Source organism: Trifolium pratense, linkage group LG6 (genome assembly GCF_020283565.1).
Source record: "Trifolium pratense cultivar HEN17-A07 linkage group LG6, ARS_RC_1.1, whole genome shotgun sequence".
Classification (NCBI taxonomy): domain Eukaryota; kingdom Viridiplantae; phylum Streptophyta; class Magnoliopsida; order Fabales; family Fabaceae; genus Trifolium; species Trifolium pratense.
Genome location: NC_060064.1, coordinates 30,433,659 through 30,452,280, shown reverse-complemented (window position 1 = coordinate 30,452,280; position 18,622 = coordinate 30,433,659). Strand labels below are relative to the sequence as shown.

General features: G+C 34.4%; 2 protein-coding genes across 4 annotated transcripts; one reads left to right on the top strand and one right to left on the bottom strand.

The window, feature by feature from the left end:
• Positions 1-1,761: 1,761 nt before the first annotated feature.
• LOC123891424 (ABC transporter I family member 11, chloroplastic) lies at positions 1,762-18,322 on the bottom strand. 3 transcript variants are annotated; one of them, XR_006803106.1, is made up of 11 exons: positions 18,072-18,293; positions 17,846-17,925; positions 16,740-16,791; positions 16,494-16,627; positions 15,382-15,496; positions 15,133-15,219; positions 14,927-14,975; positions 14,281-14,365; positions 8,713-8,833; positions 2,251-2,327; positions 1,762-2,166 (listed from the first exon to the last, which is right to left on the bottom strand). XR_006803106.1 is itself a non-coding variant. In XM_045941297.1 (10 exons), exons 1-9 carry the CDS (start codon positions 18,177-18,179, stop codon positions 8,755-8,757), a joined length of 789 nt encoding a protein of 262 aa, XP_045797253.1. In that variant the 5' UTR covers positions 18,180-18,322; the 3' UTR covers positions 1,762-2,166; positions 8,713-8,754. The 3 variants fall into 3 exon arrangements, 2 of the variants coding, with proteins under 2 accessions (XP_045797253.1, XP_045797254.1); XM_045941297.1 differs by lacking the exon at positions 2,251-2,327 and having other exon boundaries at positions 18,072-18,322; XM_045941298.1 differs by lacking the exon at positions 2,251-2,327 and having other exon boundaries at positions 16,494-16,617; positions 16,740-16,786; positions 18,072-18,294.
• Positions 3,425-7,555, top strand: LOC123891423 (protein LAZY 1). Its single transcript, XM_045941296.1, has 5 exons — positions 3,425-3,583; positions 3,667-3,733; positions 4,463-5,205; positions 5,572-5,833; positions 7,324-7,555. The coding sequence occupies exons 1-5, from the start codon at positions 3,578-3,580 to the stop codon at positions 7,341-7,343; spliced, it is 1,098 nt and encodes a 365-aa protein (XP_045797252.1). The 5' UTR covers positions 3,425-3,577; the 3' UTR covers positions 7,344-7,555.
• Positions 18,323-18,622: the final 300 nt, after the last annotated feature.

Genomic DNA, 18,622 nt, shown 5'->3' with positions numbered 1-18,622 from the left:
CAATTGTGATACCATGTTAAATAGTTATGAATCGCACATCAAAAACTATCTCATAAGATGAAGTTTTCAAACATATATATAAACCCAAATAACTCGAGAACATTGACAATGTAGAACTTCAATACAACTTCAATAAGAAGAATCACACTAAAAACATAAAGCCATATGCTTATGTTCCCAAATTTTTGGGTATTCAGCGGCGAATTATTGATAAGTCAATTCAATAAGTATCATACACATTTTAGATGTTATATTAACACCACTTTCAAAAACTAGTTCATAAGATGAAGTTATCCAAATATACACCAAATAGTCCAAAAACTTTGATAATGTAAAACTTCAATACAACTTCAGTACGCAGTCTTACACCTAACATCAGTAACGAATATAATTTTAAAGTTCTATTAAAGCGAGATCCAAACTCATTTATCAAGCCTAACCCCAAATTCCCATCAAAATCACATGGTTACCATGTAGAGTTGATAAGGATCTCACCTGTACCCGGCACTGACCCCAAAATGGCCCATAACTATGATAACCTTCTGTTTGTTTTGGTTAGCACATTATTAATGGCTATGACTTGGCCTTGTCAAGCTATAAACATTAATCTAACAAATCCTCCAAAAGTAGCGAAACTTTTTATGTTTTAGATCTATCAGGCTTCTAGCTACAAATAAGGATGCCATGACACAAATAATGACCTCATTGGTGGGGTTTGTCTCTATCATTTACATGTCTCTCCGAAAGCCGATTTTCTGCTGGAACTGCGTTAACATAATAACAGCGGCAACCATCCGATTACAATCAATAGTCAAGATTATTTACTGCATATATAATATAAACCATTTAATGTAAAATCAATTGCTGAAATCAATTACAGCATATAACTGCGTGCTCTTTCTATTACGACAAATCCAAATACCCTCTCTATCCCTCCACAATTATTGAGTCCACCAGGCTACAACTAGGGACACATTCTTCTGTTGAAACATAGTGTTGCTTACATCCGAAGTGCAAGATTGTTGGTTTCGTTTATTCCACATATAAAAGAGATAATATATAATATACAATAATCATTTTAACTACTTTAAGGAAAAATAAATTAAGCACGAAAAGTTATATAAAAATCTAAGTAACTATTTGTGAGAAGCAGGTTAGCATATGACAAACACATGAAGCTCATTTGCATGAGTATAAGGGTGACACTGCACACTTTTCATTAACCAATCCGAATTTAGTTCGAATAGAACTGACTCACAATAATTCAGTTCGTACTGATTGTAACAGGAAATAGTCTTTATACTGTTTTCCTTAAAATTATTGGTTTGTGTACACGATTGACAACAAAAGCTGGTCCAGCTTGAATCAAATATAGTGTTTTAGTTAAACCAGCTAATCAAATATAAGTAGGTACAATAGGCTTTGTCGCAAATATATTTTTCATCATAGTATCATTAAATCACATCACATTTCATTGAATCTTAATGATGTGATTCATTAATACAAACGGTAAAAACCAACTTGCGCATGATGAAAAATGTGTTTCACTTGTACGCCATAAAATTGGCCAAAAAAACTAATATTCAATTATGAGTTCCATCTTCACAAGAAAAAGCTTAAGAGCATCTTTCAATAGAAATTTCTTAGAGATTTCATAATGTCATTTTTGTATGCTACATGTGATTTTGAGTTTTACAGATATAGTGAGTAACATATTTGTCCCTGTTCCGACAGAAGTAAAGATATCCATGCAACAAAAACTACCAAAGAGAACATCTTCACTGTAAGAACCTATTTTCAACAAGTATCACTGCTGGAGGGAGGTCAAAGCAATTACAACATGTAAAAACTGTTCTTGTAGAAGAACATGTTGCTATAAAATTTAAAATATAATTTCTTTATGCACAGCATCAGATGTAGGGTATCTTGTGGGAAACCTTTGAGTTCCTAAAATTTATGTGACATGGTAAAATCCAGAGTTAAGAACGTCCAACTCCATGGATGATGTATGTTTTACAAATGATAAATGATTAGTAATCATAAATATTAGTAATGTTAAAGTCTGAGGTTTACAACTCTTTAATTTTCTCCAGCTCCATGCAAAAAGTAACTCACATCGCTTTCTTGACATAATGTGGATCTTTCAGGCAGCAATAGATATTATCTCTGCAAAATGTAGTACAGCAATTAAGGTTGTCCAGAGGGCATAATTACAAAAAAGAAAATGGTTGAAAAATATCCTTAAAAGACCTGCTCAATAATTTAGAGAAATGCAAGAGTTCAATTCATAAGTGTCGGGGTGAGATCTTAGCATCCCTTTCTATGACCTAGGTAGAAAGCACATGGAAAGTGATTCAAAGGTAAGAAGATTTTTATCTAATTATTACCACAGGCATCACAAATATCTGGTTTATAACAATACAAAACCAAGGTTTGGTTTTAGCATCTTTGATGTTGAAGGTTTGGTCCTTCACTTGGTCACTACACCACAACTCTCATAAACTTTTTACCCAAAAACTCATCAATGAAAAGACACACGTGCACGCACACGGCACACACACACATGCATAAAGTGAAACATAGATATTCATATGTAGAATTACATTAAGAGGAGTGTTATCAACATACTAACACTATCTACTCCTCTCAATTGGTTGAAATTCAAATGAATCCTACTAAATCATGTAGTCCCCACATAAATTTAGTGAGACACATTTGAATTTCAACTTATTAGAGAGTGTTGCCAGCATAATTCATTTATATTAATATGTCGGCAGAAAACTTTCAGGCGCATCCATTGTGACAATATTTTCTGCATGATTTCAAATATATCAAAATGTATGCAACCCTGTCTGCAAAGTATAAGTCTACCATTGTAATCTGAACTTAACATTTGATGTATCTTAGCAAGTTCTCATGGTTCACATAATACTCTGGACAATTTGAAAGTGGAAACACTGAGACTTCTGATTTTATGTACCACATTGATAACGCTACCATTTACGGACAATACAAATAGAAATACGGTATGCAATTGGCACAAAGTACATCAGTATTGCTTCTGCGATCCCTAAAGAGTAATAATTAATTATATATTATAAGGTAAATTTGTAACAATAAACATTCAATAGATGGCTTGCTATAAAAATAAATTCAATAGATCTAGAGTTCTCTACTCAGCAGTGAAAGCGTTTTATCTTTCAAAGATGGAAGTGCTTTTGCAATTTCAATCCACTTTGGCCAACTCCATTAAAGTTCATAGAGACAAAAATAGACAAACAAAAACATGTTGGCACTCATGACAAACTCAATTAACCCATATGATTAGATTTTGAATAGAATGGCCAACCAAATTGTTGTATCTATCTAATTGTTTTTCTCCATACAGACATATATCTTAGACCCTTGCATTTACCAACTTCCAACTCATTGAGTCATAAAGAAAAGGTATTTGTGTCTTTTCACTTTATCCATCATAACCACCCAATCCTAGAGACCTTTCCAATTCTTATTTATAAAAACCAGCCTAATCTGTTAAATCAGAAACCTTGGTTATCAAATTAAGAAAAGAGTCAAAATGAAGGTATGTCTAAATTCTACTACCAATTTAGGATAAAAAAATTCTAACAAGAGCTTTAACTTAATCCTTGCCTTTACTTCTTTCAGTTGCTCCAATGGGTGCATCGAAAACTTCGGCAGAATAATACTGATCCCTTCAATGATTCAGCACTTGGTATTCAGCTGTGTTTAATATTCTTATCTCTTTTCATCCAATTTTTCTCTTTTATTTTCATGGATGAGTGAAAGGGGAAAGGGTGGATGGCAATGTAAATGTTCTCTAAGGCATTTAGTGAAGACTAAAACCTACTCCCTCCATTAAACATCTCTGGTAGTTTTACCATTTTATTTGTTTCAAAACAATAGGAGTTTTAGAAACTCAAGATAGAATTAACCATTATTTTCTAATGATACCCTATACCCTTAGATATAATTAAAATGATTTATTTTTACACGATTGTTTGATAAAAGTATACACCATTTAAATAATCTCAATCTGTGTCCAAAAATAATCATCAGATACACCTTGACACAATTAAATTGTCTCACTGATGACTGGTCACTGTCCATGAACATAACAAAATATGTATTAGGTTGGTTTTTCAGAGCTGCACGAATGCACCATTTTCTTTGAGCAATAATCTAATTAAAAAGTTACGATGTTACGCATCTGTAGCAATAATCTAACCAAGGTGTTTTATGTATTAGGCTTTTCAGATAATTATTTAGGACCACTATTGTTTTTAAGCCAGCCGCATCCCAATCATTAACCTACTGCTGATGAAACGTTTGATCTATATCACTCTCAAGGCCCCTAATTCACATTTCACTATCAGATAATAATCCTTCTTTTCTTTATCTAATTTCACCAATTTAGTAATTTCTTTTGGAACTCCAATTTCAGGAAATCCTTGTGCCTCTCTTACAGTGCAGCTACCACTTGACAACCAATACTCTCAAACAAAGCCAAGCTTCAGTTCCATTAACCAACCCCGTTTCCTAAAGCCGCACCATCAGGAAACTCAAACATCTTGGTGCAGAGAAGAAGATAAATCACAAGAAACATTTACAGTCATCTCTGAGCTCTTTGAAGGCTTTCTGACAATTGGAACACTTGGTGCAGAGGCAGTTACCAATGAGCCAGCAACACCAACATTTGCCACGCCTTTAGAAAACATACCTAAAGATGCAGACGTGACAGAGACTGAACTGAAGTTCATAAGTTACGAGCTTGAGAAATTCCTTGAGACTGAAGAAGAAAGTTTCTATGAATCATCAGGAAGAAACAGCCGTCTTAGCAACATCACACTTAGCGGAAAGCAAACAGATGGATCTGAAGCTGAAGATTGTGGAAACAAGGATGCGTGTCCACTTCAAGGATATTTATTGGGGTCGTCATTCGAAATACGAGACAAAGTAGAAGTGAAGAAAGAGAGGGCATCACTTGCTGAGCTATTTCAAAGGACAAAGATAACAAATGAAGACTATATAGAGACAGGAGTAAAAGAGACACAAGTCAAGCAAGCACGTAAGTCTCCCATGCATATTATGAAAAAGATGATGAAAATGGTCCACAGTTCCTCAAAAAACTGTAAGACCTCTGGGAATATTGCTGAATCTACTACAAGCAATACAAAGCTCAGTAAGGTCGGTCCCTATTACTAGATATTCTTATGACAATTAGATATTCTATTACGTATATAACAATACTCTATCTGTTCCTTTATATAAGACATCTTTAACTAAATGTAAAAGTCAGTAACATTCAAATTGATTGTAGTATTTTTCAAAATTATCATAATTTTTTTTGGACTCATTATCTCACTCTTTTCACCTAATTATTTTGAATTTAAACTCAACCTTCCCCCAATGTGCCAAATATCACAAACGTATGGAAAGTCTTGGCATATTCCTGAATAAGTTTGGCTGACAAAATAAAACCCCAATTTCAATATTTCATCTTGAACACATAAAAAAATTATAATCATTTGGTTTATTCATCTGGGTATGCAGGTTCTACGTAAGTTTCACAGAAAAGTCTATCCCGAAGACACCATAAATGCAAAAAGTGTTACTAAATCCCACAAAGGTAAGATTAAAAATCTTCCTCGTGACTGCTACGATGAGTATGATAATGGAGACACCCCAAACCCAGATAGCAAGTCAAAAAAGTGGTCTAAACACTGTGAGACCAACTGGAACCCACCGCAAGATGGCCTAAGTTGCAGTGGTATGACTGGGAACAATGAGCACTGGATCAAAACAGATGCTGAGTGTAAGTACTATATATCTCTAGAATCTAATTGTTTATGCAGACAAAACTTTGATAAATATATTCCTTCAGCATCATTTTAATTTTTCATATAGAATTTTTTAAATAAAAAAATATGAAGTATAAATGGAGTGAGTGACGGTATAATGTTATGCCATTTTGAAATTTTCATGATATGGGACTTTCACGCAAGTAAATAAGAGAAGGAAAAAGAAAAAAGAGAGTCAGCGCCGATGTTATTAATGGTAGATAGCTATTCATGCCAGTAAACATAGTTGTTATATTATATAAAATGAAACGTTTATGTTAAGAGCAAATGATTATAGAAACACCATAGAGGAAATAAAATTCAACTGTGTCCCAAATTGAATATATAAAAATACTAATGAAAAACAGCTTTGTCTAACATGCACAAGTGATGCATATGGTGCATGGTGCACAAGTTAACGATATCATTATAACGAATACGAATTTTACGAAATCCACCATTAGATTGATAGTTTATATCATATAGATCATCGATGTCAAATTTTAAAGAAATTGTAAATCATATGATATGTCATTGAGACCCATCAAGATTAACGGTTTATAAGTTTTGTTAAATACCGTTAATCGATCTCAATAACATATCAAATGATTTTCAATTTTTTTAAAATTTGTCATGAATGATCTATATGATACAAACTTTCCATCCAACGGTTGATTTTGTAAAATTCGTATTCGTTATAATGATATCAGGAACTTGTGCATCATGCACCATATGCATCACTTGTGCATGTTAGAATTGGCCACGAAAAACATGTAACAGTAATTCTACTGAATATGAAATTATATTGTTTAATCCATAATTTATTTACAAAAACAAATATGGAGAATATTCACTCTCTGAATGCATATTTAGGAGTATTGTATACATATTGGTATCGAGCACAGGCATGACACCAATACTTGCCGTTTATTTTAATAAACAAGCTTCAAACGAGGTCAAAAACCTCAAACCGGGTCATCTTTTACCCATTCCAAAATTAACCAAAAAAAAAAAACCAGAATCGGTAAAATCCATACAAAATTGCCGATTTTACTGGGTTTTTTTGCGATTCTGTGCGATTTTACTGGGATTTTGCTTTGATTTAGGATTCTATTCAGGATTCAGATCGTTTAGGGTGCGCAAAATCCATGGATTTCACGATTCTACTCGCGATTTTGACAACAATTCTTACAAGGAATCGAAGACATTTTCAAGCATAACTCCTTACTCCCACTGTCTTCATATTGCCCATACAAAATATTGTAAATATTCAAACCCTACCAATGTGCAAACTATATTTTTCTTTAAAAACACTGAATATTAATATGTAGCAAACAACATATTTCAAACTAAATCTCCAGTAGGTTTTTTTATTTTAACGCAAACTGATATACTATGCAGCATCATATTTTAAACGAAATCCCCAGTATGTATTTTAACTAACTTAAAATTGTTGGTATTGTAGATTTGGTGCTGGAGCTGTAGCAACTTATGCTGAATGAAAGTGTTAATATATTGAGCCTCTATAAGAGACATCTCAAGAGTCGTATTTCATAGTGTGATCGTGTTATGCATGTACTTTGGAGTGGAAAATGATAATGCATTCAATAAATCTGTGAGTTTCATGAAAGCTTCAAAATAAGTAGACACTCTGCAGTCAAACTTACTTGAAAGCTAGCATGTGAACTGTTAGGCTAGTTCCGTAAACCTGTTATGCATGTGCTTTTGGATACTTCTACTAGTTTTATTTGAATTCTTAAGAGTCATTCTTGCATCACGTGTGTGGTAAATATAACCAACCATTCTGATGTCAAACTTGAGAGCTTAATGTATCAATCTTGTGACTTTTAAATGTGTTGTAGCAAACTAAAAGACAAATGAATGTGAACAATAGCTAACAATACGTTAATTAGAGACCATCCGTAGGAATTCCCAGGATTTGATATAAGGTCATCATTAAAACTCTCTCCTAACTAGGGTTTAAGACGGCATGTAAGTTATCTCTTGATAAATTAAGAAGGCTGTGTAGGTAGTGACTGGTTAAAATAGAAAAGGTATTCAGATATTAAACATTTTATAGATAAGAAAACCGAACTTTTGTTGAGGAACCCTAATTCCCAAATCCCGTACCAATGTAATGTGAATTAGTTGGGAATGGATCCTATCCGGTGGGTTTTTAACTGGAGTGTCTAATGGTAATCCTGGCCATCCAATTCAGTGAGACCTAATGGAGCAATAGTGAATCAGTGGCTGAGATTACATTGCATAAAATTTACACTTCAGAGGATCTCTTCGCGAATTGGTTCAGGGGAAATAATACATTGAACAGAATAAATTGAACACTTCAGAGGATCCTGGCCTCTTCCACACACTCAGAATTCAATCTAATACCCTCCCTCACTTCCTTTTCTCCTGTTTTAATTCCCACCATGCAGCTATATCAGCTAATAATAGCGGGTGTGATCCTTTGCATCTTTCCTATTCCTTCTCACATATGCTCTCCTACTTGGAGGTTACTGATATATATTCTTCTATGCGTATTATTAAACTACATCACTGATATTACCCGATTCACTTTGGCTTGAAGTGTGGACAAAGCATAAGCCCGCAAATATATTCTGAGAATGGGAGTGGCAAGGATTAAACTCCTAACTACTTAGTCATAGAAGAGTGGGAAGGATTGAACTCTTAATAACCACTTGGTCATAGAAGCCTAGGCTAAAGAGTGCCACATATCTGTTAACAATTGCTAAAGCAGAATTACTTTCCCTATTCTTTAAAAAAAAAAAAAACTAATGTATAATTATGTAAGGTGCAGTGGAAAATACATCAAGCACTTGAAGAGAAACCATACCTCGTAGCATTCCACACTGATTATCAAGGCAATAAATAAAAATTATAATGGTAGAAGCTCCTGTCTAAGATTGCCACCCATTCCCATCCTCCATGATTGATCAACTAGACTTGCAAACTCGCTGAAATGCACATAGGAAGCTCCATAAGGAAAATTAGCAATTCACAAAGTACTACAGGATATAAAAAGAGAAACTTCTTTTATGGTTAAAAAGAATTCAGTCATGTGAGAAATTATTCTGCTTTGAATTTAGAAAGTGTATTAAGGATTAACCTCACGATCTCCTAGCTGCAGTACATGTATAGAGCATCTATACTGCCACCAAAAACCCTTAAATGTATTTTTCACATAAATACTGATAGGAACTCAATTAGAAAAGGAAATTCTTAATCGACTGACTCAACAAATCCCTAGATATTCAAGACAACTCTATCTCAGCATTTGCTTCGCTCTCCATCTGCCCTTTTCCTATTTGGGATTCCACTAATAGAATAGGAGATTCCTACCATCTGATTGGCGATTGTGAAAAAATAATAGGAGTCCTTATAGGGAAAATGTTGGATTCATTTATTCTAACCGACTCATCTATCTCCCTGATTAGCTTAATTAACCCACTAAGTAGGGGTACCTATGAAAACCGTATAAATTCTACAGAAATGTTTATCTATACTAATATAGCAAAATAATTATTTAGCTGAAATTAATTCAATTTCTTTGTAACATTTGAAGTTAGAATTTCTAACTCAAATGGGCAAGTCATAAATTAAAGCAAAAGAAAAACTCAAATAAATATAACACTCCCTTCGACACCATATATAAGAAAACATTTGGTGTATTTTTTAATGATAAGAAAAAATCACAAATTTGAAGTTGTATAACTTGCTAAAATTACTTTAATATCATTTCTATATTTACTAAAAATGCATATATTGGCGTGAATTTAATTTATATACACTGACAGTGTAAAACTATTTTGCACATGCATCCAATCGAATCATGACATGTAGACATTTGAGGCTATATTTTAGGAACAAACCTATAAAAGTGGGACTATGATGTGTTTTCATTGGATGCATGTTGTAGAAAATAATAAGTGAATACTGTTATATATTATTCCTCAGCTCAAGGCTGGTTTAAATAGGAAGAGTACAAACATAAAAGGAAATAATAGATAAGCTTAGAATCTCCTAGAAATAACAAACTAGGAAACTAAATATTTTCCAACACCCCCCCTCAAGTTGGTGCATAGATATCTATCATGCCCAACTTGCCGATCAAATGCTCAAAGGTGGGTCTTGCTAAGCTTTTGGTCAAGATATCTGCAGCTTGCTGACTCGAAGTTACAAAAGGTAGACATATGATTCCGGCATCTAACTTCTCTTTTATGAAATGTCGATCGATCTCAATATGCTTGGTTCTGTCATGTTGAACTGGGTTATGAGCTATGCTAATAGCGGCTTTACTGTCAGAGTATAATTTCAATGGAAGCTCAATTTTCATCTTAAGCTCTTCTAGGACTCGGTGGATCCATAATCCTTCACAAATACCTTGAGCCATAGCTCTAAACTCAGCTTCTGCACTACTTCTTGCTACAACTCCTTGTTTCTTGCTCCTCCATGTCACAAGATTACCCCAAACATAGGTACAATATCCGGAGGTTGATCTTCTGTCAGTGACTGAACCTGCCCAATCAGCATCGGTAAAGATAGACACATTTCTTTCATTAGTCTTCTTAAAAAATAATCCCTTTCCAGGATTTGCTTTCAAATATCGCAGTATCCTATAGACTGCCTCAAGATGTTCCTCAAAAGGAGAATGCATAAACTGACTTACTACACTAACCGAGAAAGCAATGTCAGGTCTAGTGTGTGCCAAATAAATCAGTTTCCCAACCAATCTCTGGTACCTTCCAGTATCAACAGGAACACTACCTTCTTCCCAAAGTTTTGCATTAGGATCCATGGGAGTATCTGCTGGTCGACATCCACTCATTCCTGTTTCTTTCAATAAATCTAGAATGTATTTTTGCTGGGAAACTACAATACCATCGTTTGATCGAGCAACCTCCATACCAAGAAAATATCTCATGGATCCCAAGTCCTTGATTTCAAAGTCTAATGCTAATTTCTCTTTTACTCTTGCCATTTCAACTATATCATCTCCAGTAAGGACGATATCATCAACATAAACAATTAGGACAGCAATTTTTCCATCTTGGGAGAACTTTGTGAACAAGGTGTGGTCAGCTTGTCCTTGAATGTACCCTTGTTTCTTCATGGAATAAGTGAACTTTTCAAACCAAGCTCTAGGAGATTGCTTTAATCCATACAAAGACTTATTTAGTTTGCATACATTTGATCCAAACTTGTCTTCAAAGCCAGGAGGAATGTCCATATATACTTCTTCTTCTAAATCACCATTGAGAAAAGCATTCTTAACATCCAACTGATGTAGGGGCCAATCTAAGTTAGCAGCAAGAGACAAGAGAATTCTGACAGTGTTCAATTTTGCAACAGGAGCAAAAGTCTCTGAGTAGTCTATACCATAAGTTTGGGTAAAACCCTTAGCCACCAATCGAGCCTTGTACCTTTCGATTGACCCATCTGAATTATACTTCACAGTAAACACTCATTTGCATCCAACCGTCTTCTTGCCATCCGGTAGTGTCATAACACTCCAGGTTTTGTTCTTTTCAAGAGCTTTCATCTCCTCAAGTACAGCTTCCCTCCACTTTGGAACTTCTAGAGCAACCTGTACATTTTTTGGAATCTCTACACTAGACAATTTTGAGGTAAAGGCAGAAAAAGACGAAGACAAATTTGAATATGATATAAAATTGGACAATGGGTATTTAGTGCAAGATCTAACAGGTTTTCTAACAGCCACAGGATCATCGATATCGGGATACAAAATACGACTCTCAGAAACAGAGATAGACTTACCTTTTCTTTTTTTAGGAAGTTGATCATCCCCCGGTTCAGATTCATGACAGTGTTGAGATGTGGACTCATCACTTTCTTTGTGATTCTTTCTCACAAAAACCTTTCCTTTCCAAGTCTTGTTTCCTGCTTCAAACCTATTATCTTTATATGACTCATTATTTTGTGGCATTTCAATTAGATCATCATTATCATTGTTTTCAAGATTCTCATTGTTTTCTTCATGAGAAAATGTAGGCTCGGATTCACCAAGCTCACTACTCATAACAGGAGTAGGATTAGATAAAGAATCATGGCCATTTTTCGTTGGTGCAGAAGTATAAGTCTTAGAACTTTGTGATACCGGCAAAGATAAATTATTAAAAAAACTCATGTCCTCAGTTTGAAACGAGTTAAAAAAACTCATGTCCTCAGTTTGAGACGAATCTTCATTTAAATTTCCCCCCTGAAGATGCGTGTCAAAAAAAGGTTTGTTTTCAAAGAATGTAACATCCATGGTGACAAACATTTTCTGATTTTTTGGATCAAAACATTTATATCCCTTCTGGGTTGGAGAATACCCAACAAAAACACATTTTATAGCACGCGGTTCAAGTTTGCTAATATTCTTATGTTCATGAACAAATGCAGTGCAACCAAAGATTTTTAAGGTCAAATCGTTTGAAACACGATCATTAGGAAAACATTCTTTGAAAATATGAATTGGAGTTTTAAAATTAAGAACTTTGGAGGGCACTCTGTTAATTAAGTATGCAGCAGTTAAAACTGCTTCACCCCACAAATAATTTGGTACTTTACTTGCGAAAAGTAAAGCTCTAGCCACCTCCAACAAGTGCCTATTTTTTCTTTCTGCAACTCCATTTTGTTGGGGAGTGTTAGGGCATGAACTTTGATGCACAATTCCATTTTCACGAAAAAAATCACTCAACATTGTGTTAAAATATTCTTTGCCGTTATCACTTCTAAATACTTGAATATTTGTTTGAAATTGATTTTGCACCATTTTAACAAAATCTTTTACGGCCTGACAAACGTCAGATTTCCCCTTTAACAAGTACACCCAACAAACTCTTGAATGATCATCTATAAATGTGATAAACCATTTTTTATGAGAAAGTGTACTCGTTCGGTTAGGGCCCCAAACATCACTGTGAATAACAGAAAAAGGTTTTGATGGTTTGTAGGGCTGTAATGGAAAATGAGAACGATGATGTTTTGCAAATTCACATGCTTCACATTTAAACAAAGATAAATCCTTATTACGAAATAACTCAGGAAATAAGTGTTTTAAATAAGGAAAACTAGGATGACCTAATCGTGAATGCCATAACATAACATCATCATTATTATTATTCAGAACTAAAAAAGATTCAAAGCATGAACTTATTGGTTTGGAAGGTAGTTGTGATTCAGGTTCAATGTCGAAGTAGTAGAGTCCTCCACTCTCCTTAGCACTACCAATCATCTTCCCCGAGTTCAAATCCTGAAAAACACAATGAGTACGAAAAAAATTAGTTTGACAATTTCTATCTTGGGCTAATTTACTGACAGACAAGAGACTACAAGATAGATTTGGGACATGAAGAACATCTTTAAGGGTTAGACTTGGAGACAACACAACCGAACCTTTACCCGCAATGGCTGAAAAGGATCCATCCGCAATTTTTATTTTATGGTTACCTGCACATGGACTATAAGAAGAAAACAGAGTAGAATCACCTGTCATGTGATCACTTGCACCCGAATCTACTATCCAAGCACGACTGGGACTGACACTAAAAAGGGCAGAAGTACCTTTGGGGGCAACAGAGCCAGAAAGAGTGTTAGATTCAAGAATTTTGTACAGTCTGTCTAGTTGTTCCATCGTGAATGAAAGCTGAATTGAAGAAGACTGATGCTCTTGATCAGAATTACTGGCTTGGAATGTATGACCCTCACCTCCACCTTTGTTCTTCTGATTTGAAGGTCGCGGAAGACCATGTAATTTCCAACATTGAAAAATAGTATGTCCCAAACGATGACAATATTTGCATTCACGACGGTATTTGAAAGTGGATGATCGTCGTCGAGAATAAAAAAACGTCATAATTAATAATCTTAGCCAAGTAGTACCGGAAGCAGCAAAGGAAAATTAACACCGGTGAACAGTACGTGTGAACAGTAATCACGTGAACAGTACCGCCGTGAACAGTACCAGTGAATGAACAGTGCGTATGAACAGTACCGCGGGTGAACAGTGCCGCACACAAAATCAGTTGTCGTGGTCAGATTGTAAACACGACGGCGGCTAGGGTTTTGCGGAAGCGAGACCCCCAAAATCGGGAGCTCTCGATACCATGTAGAAAATAATAAGTGAATACTGTTATATATTATTCCTCAGCTCAAGGCTGGTTTAAATAGGAAGAGTACAAACATAAAAGGAAATAATAGATAAGCTTAGAATCTCCTAGAAATAACAAACTAGGAAACTAAATATTTTCCAACACATGTGTAAATTTTTTTTACAGTCAGTGCATAGCAATTAATCTCTTTTCTTATATATGGGACCGGAGGAAGTATATAATAATAATTGAACGGTAATATGATTAAAATGTTAGATGGTATAAAATTAAGAGTAAACCGAAACAACCTCAAGTCATGGCTGACAACTAGAACAGTTAACTTTTTTTTTAGATGCTTTAAAAGCTTCACAATATCCGCACGTGCTTTCCAATCTGATGAGAGCAAAAGTATTAGATACATCTTTAAAAGAATACACTGTAGCTCATTTGATAAAGATATTGAAATTGGATGGGAAAGGAGATGATGAAAAATATTTAGTAAATTTTATGACATCAATAACTTCTCAACAATTTTACAAATATTCAAGGCCAAGTAACTTAGCGTAGTACAATCAGTAGAGGCCAGGATCAATAACACCACTAAGTTAATAAGACTCCCAAAACTATAGGAATCCTGAGAACGAATTACAATTATATTACAAAATATTAACAAGATGTAGCAAAAGCTTGATTTTAATTGGAATAAGTTCAATACTTTTTAAAGGGAAGAAATCCAAAGGTTAATTTAGTTGAATACTCCCTCTAGTCCTTATTATAAGAGAAGTTTTGCTTTTTAGGTTCATTGTAAAACTAATGTATCTAGACTATAATTGTCCAGATACATTAGTTTTACAATGAACCTAAAAAGTAAAACTTCTCTTATAATAAGGTCCGGAGGGAGTAACTCGTAGTAATGCAGCATAAAAAAAAAAATCATGTGATGCAGTTTTATACCAAGTCCGGCAAGAGGTTCATCCAATATTAATAAATCAGGGATTTGCACCTGAAAAGTATAAAAACCATTAATCCAATTGACGCTCGATGGAATGACAACTAAAACAACTAACTATGAGGAAACAGTTAGGTGAAGACATGAAGCAAAATCAAGCAGGCATGTCTGTATTTTGTTTCTAATTTTCTTTTTTAAAAAATTAACTTACCAATTGTATTGCCAAAGCAAGGCGACGCTTGTAACCACCACTGAGGGATTGAGGATTCGTATCCAATGATATCCCACCTAATCCAACCTATAGTTATGAAAAACAAACAGCATTATGGAACATAAGAACAAAATGACAGTGAAGAAAGTACTATATAATATAATGAGATGATTATAAATAAACATACAAAATGAATTTGCAGATTATATATATAAGAAGACACTCTTTAATATCAAAGGTATAAACTACCCAGTTAATTGCCCTCTGAAGCCCTAGAGCAAGATTCTCCCTTAATTGATCATTACCCTTTTGCCTTGGCCACCCAAAAGTAACTTCATCAAGTACAGTATCAGCAACAAAATACCTAGGTTACAAATGAAACGTGATCAGAAAATAATTACTCTTTAGAGATGAAAATCCAATAAAAATGAAACATGATTAGAAAATAATTACAAAAGGCTAATGGAAACAGTTATAAAATTTAACAATATATCACTCTGACTAATTGATCAAAAAAGATTCGATTTAGTATCATAAAACCGGTAAAAAGTGTTTAAGTGTAGATTTCCAAGAATATTTGGAATTTTGGATACCAAAGAAGAATTATCCTTCAAAGTTCAAAAGGTTTCAAGTAAAACTGACAGACAAAAAACTTATCTCTAAATCTAATCCTACAAAGGTATTGTGTTGCAGGTTAGACAAGTGTTTGAAACAAAGATTTGTATAAATAATCTTACTTATATGTAATGTCAAACAATCATGTATTGTAATACATTTTCAGAATCAAGAGAGCTATATATATATTATAGATGATGGTAAGCCTGAAATGTTGGTCCCGTGTGACCTTGTCTAATTTCCAGGTCCATTCTTCTTGGGTTGAGTTACATTAAATCTATGGTGTAACAGCCCCCGGGCCCCATCATGGCGATCCCGGTGCTTTACCTCACGATCTTCTCCACCCCCCTCTCTAGTGGAGTTTTTGCCTTCCGTGGGAATCGAACCATGTACCCTGGGGTTCAAGTACATGTTCAATCCATTCCCACTACCAATTGAGCTACTAGCACAATTGGTAGTGGGAATGGATTGAACATGTACTTGAACCCCAGGGTACATGGTTCGATTCCCACGGAAGGCAAAAACTCCACTAGAGAGGGGGGTGGAGAAGGTCGTGAGGTTAAGCACCGGGATCGCCATGATGGGGCCCGGGGGCTGTTACATATGGCAGTTTCAACAGTAAAATTGAAACGATGTACTTGATGTATATAGCATTATAGCTCAATCTTTACAACAAAAGATTAAAACAAAATGCAAGTTATAAAGTAAGAAATCTATTACTATATTTTATTAGTTTATATTCATACCTCTCCGGAAACTGGAAGACAATACCAACCCTTTCCGGCACCAAGGGCTCTGGAGATTGACTAGGATTCCCATCATCCCCATATTTTTGAATGTGAATAGATCCAGATGTTGGTTTGCTTATTCCTGCAAGGAGCTAAATGGAACAAAAGGAGGCCATGAGGAGGAGCAACAATAATTAACCAGACAAGTAAATAACATGAATGTTCAATAAAGCAGATTTACAAATGAGTAAAAAGATGTAAGACCTGCAAGAGAGTTGTTTTTCCACTTCCACTCTGTCCGAAAATTAGACCTAAACTGTGGCAATTGACAGAAATGAGCTACCACACAAATGAAAATTCCTTTTTTCCTTTACGACAAATGTAAAACATCCAGCATTTATATGTTAAACAGTTCAACCAAGATGCTAGTTAAAGTGATTTTAGGAGGGACTACAAGGCGATACAGTTTATTAGTTCCAAACCATGAAAGATTCACCCAAGTCACCTAACAGTAAGTTCTACCACTTGTAAATTATTTCAAAAAAGGAGGATAACTTTGGATACAAATTAGTGGCGAAATTCATACTCATGATCAGTTCTAAGCAATGTTTTAAAACTGAACCAATGAAATCTCTGAATCATGATTCAACTGTTTAAACCCCTTGAACTGAGACAAAACTGTAATTGAACCGCTCAAATAATCAAACCACAGTATCAATTGACGGCTCAACCAGTTCAGTTACATTTAAAAAAAAAAAATCGTTGCATGTGATGAATACGTACACATTTGATTTTTATATTTAATTCAAGAAAGGAGGAAAAGTTGGAATACAAATTAGTGTAATCTCAGATTACCTCTAAACAATATTTCAAAAACTGAACCAGCAAGACCCATTCAACTACTCTAAACCGCTCAAATTGGAACGAAACTGCATTCCTACAGTTCAAATAATCCAACTTCTACAGTGCCAATTCACTGCTAAACCAGTTCAGTTCGGTTTTTAAAACATTCCTTATAAGTAACCAATATGTAAACATCCCAAAAACTAATACATATATGGCTCTGTTTGGCAATACCAAATTTTGAGCTTATAGCTTATTTTTTATTTTTTTACATACCATGTCATCTTACTTGAAAAAAATGAAATATTAATTGATCATATCTTTTTTATGTCATTTCATATTTAAAATTTAGTTTAACCGCTAATTTTATCAAACACTACAAATTCAATCGGTTAGCTTATCCGCTATAAACTAACTTCTAAGTTATTGGCATAAGCTCATCCACTATGAGCAAGCATAACAGCTAAACGCTATTTTTTGCCAAACAGAATAACTGAATTTGATGAAATTAAGACATAAACAAGTACCTTTTCTCAGGAAGTGAAAAATTAACTGAATTGAGAAGCTTAAGCTGAGTCCCTGGAGGTTGATAACTAACATCTCTAACCTTAAACAAAAATATCACAGTTTCGTCACTACATATACATTCCTTCAATTAAGAACAAGATTAAAAATTGCATTTCAGATAATAAACAAAATTAAAATTAAAATCAATGAATTCTTGAAACGGTTACTGGATAAGAGCGTACATACTTCAAGAGACGAGTAATTGCAGCGAGTGGTGGAGAATTTGAAGGTGCAATGAGGAAGAGAGGGAAAATGCGAGTGAAAGAGAGAAAGTGGAATGAAAGAGTTCGCCATTGACGGTGGATTTGTTGGTGGTTGGGAGTGTGGGATTGGAGGGGCCAATGTTAGGGAGAGTTCAGAAATATGACATCTGGCTTTTATACTTTGGATTCTTCATTCTTCTTTGTCCTTTTGGTTTAAGGGGAACACTAATTCTTTTAAGGTTTAATTAATCTATTGGTCCCTTAAAGACATTTTAGGTTTCACAATGGTCCCTTAAAGAAAAAAAGGCTCAGATTGGTCCCTTAAAGAAAAAAAGCCTGAATTGGTCCCTTAAAGACATATATGTTTGTCATATTGGTCCTTTCCGTTAAATTTTAACTCCAAATATAACAAAAAATTTCAATGGTTAAAATTTTAAAAATTAATAAGGTTTTTGGTAGACCACTTACACTTAATGACATCCACAATTCAGTCAATTAAAACTAACGTTTTTTGTAAAAAATTGACAGAAAGGA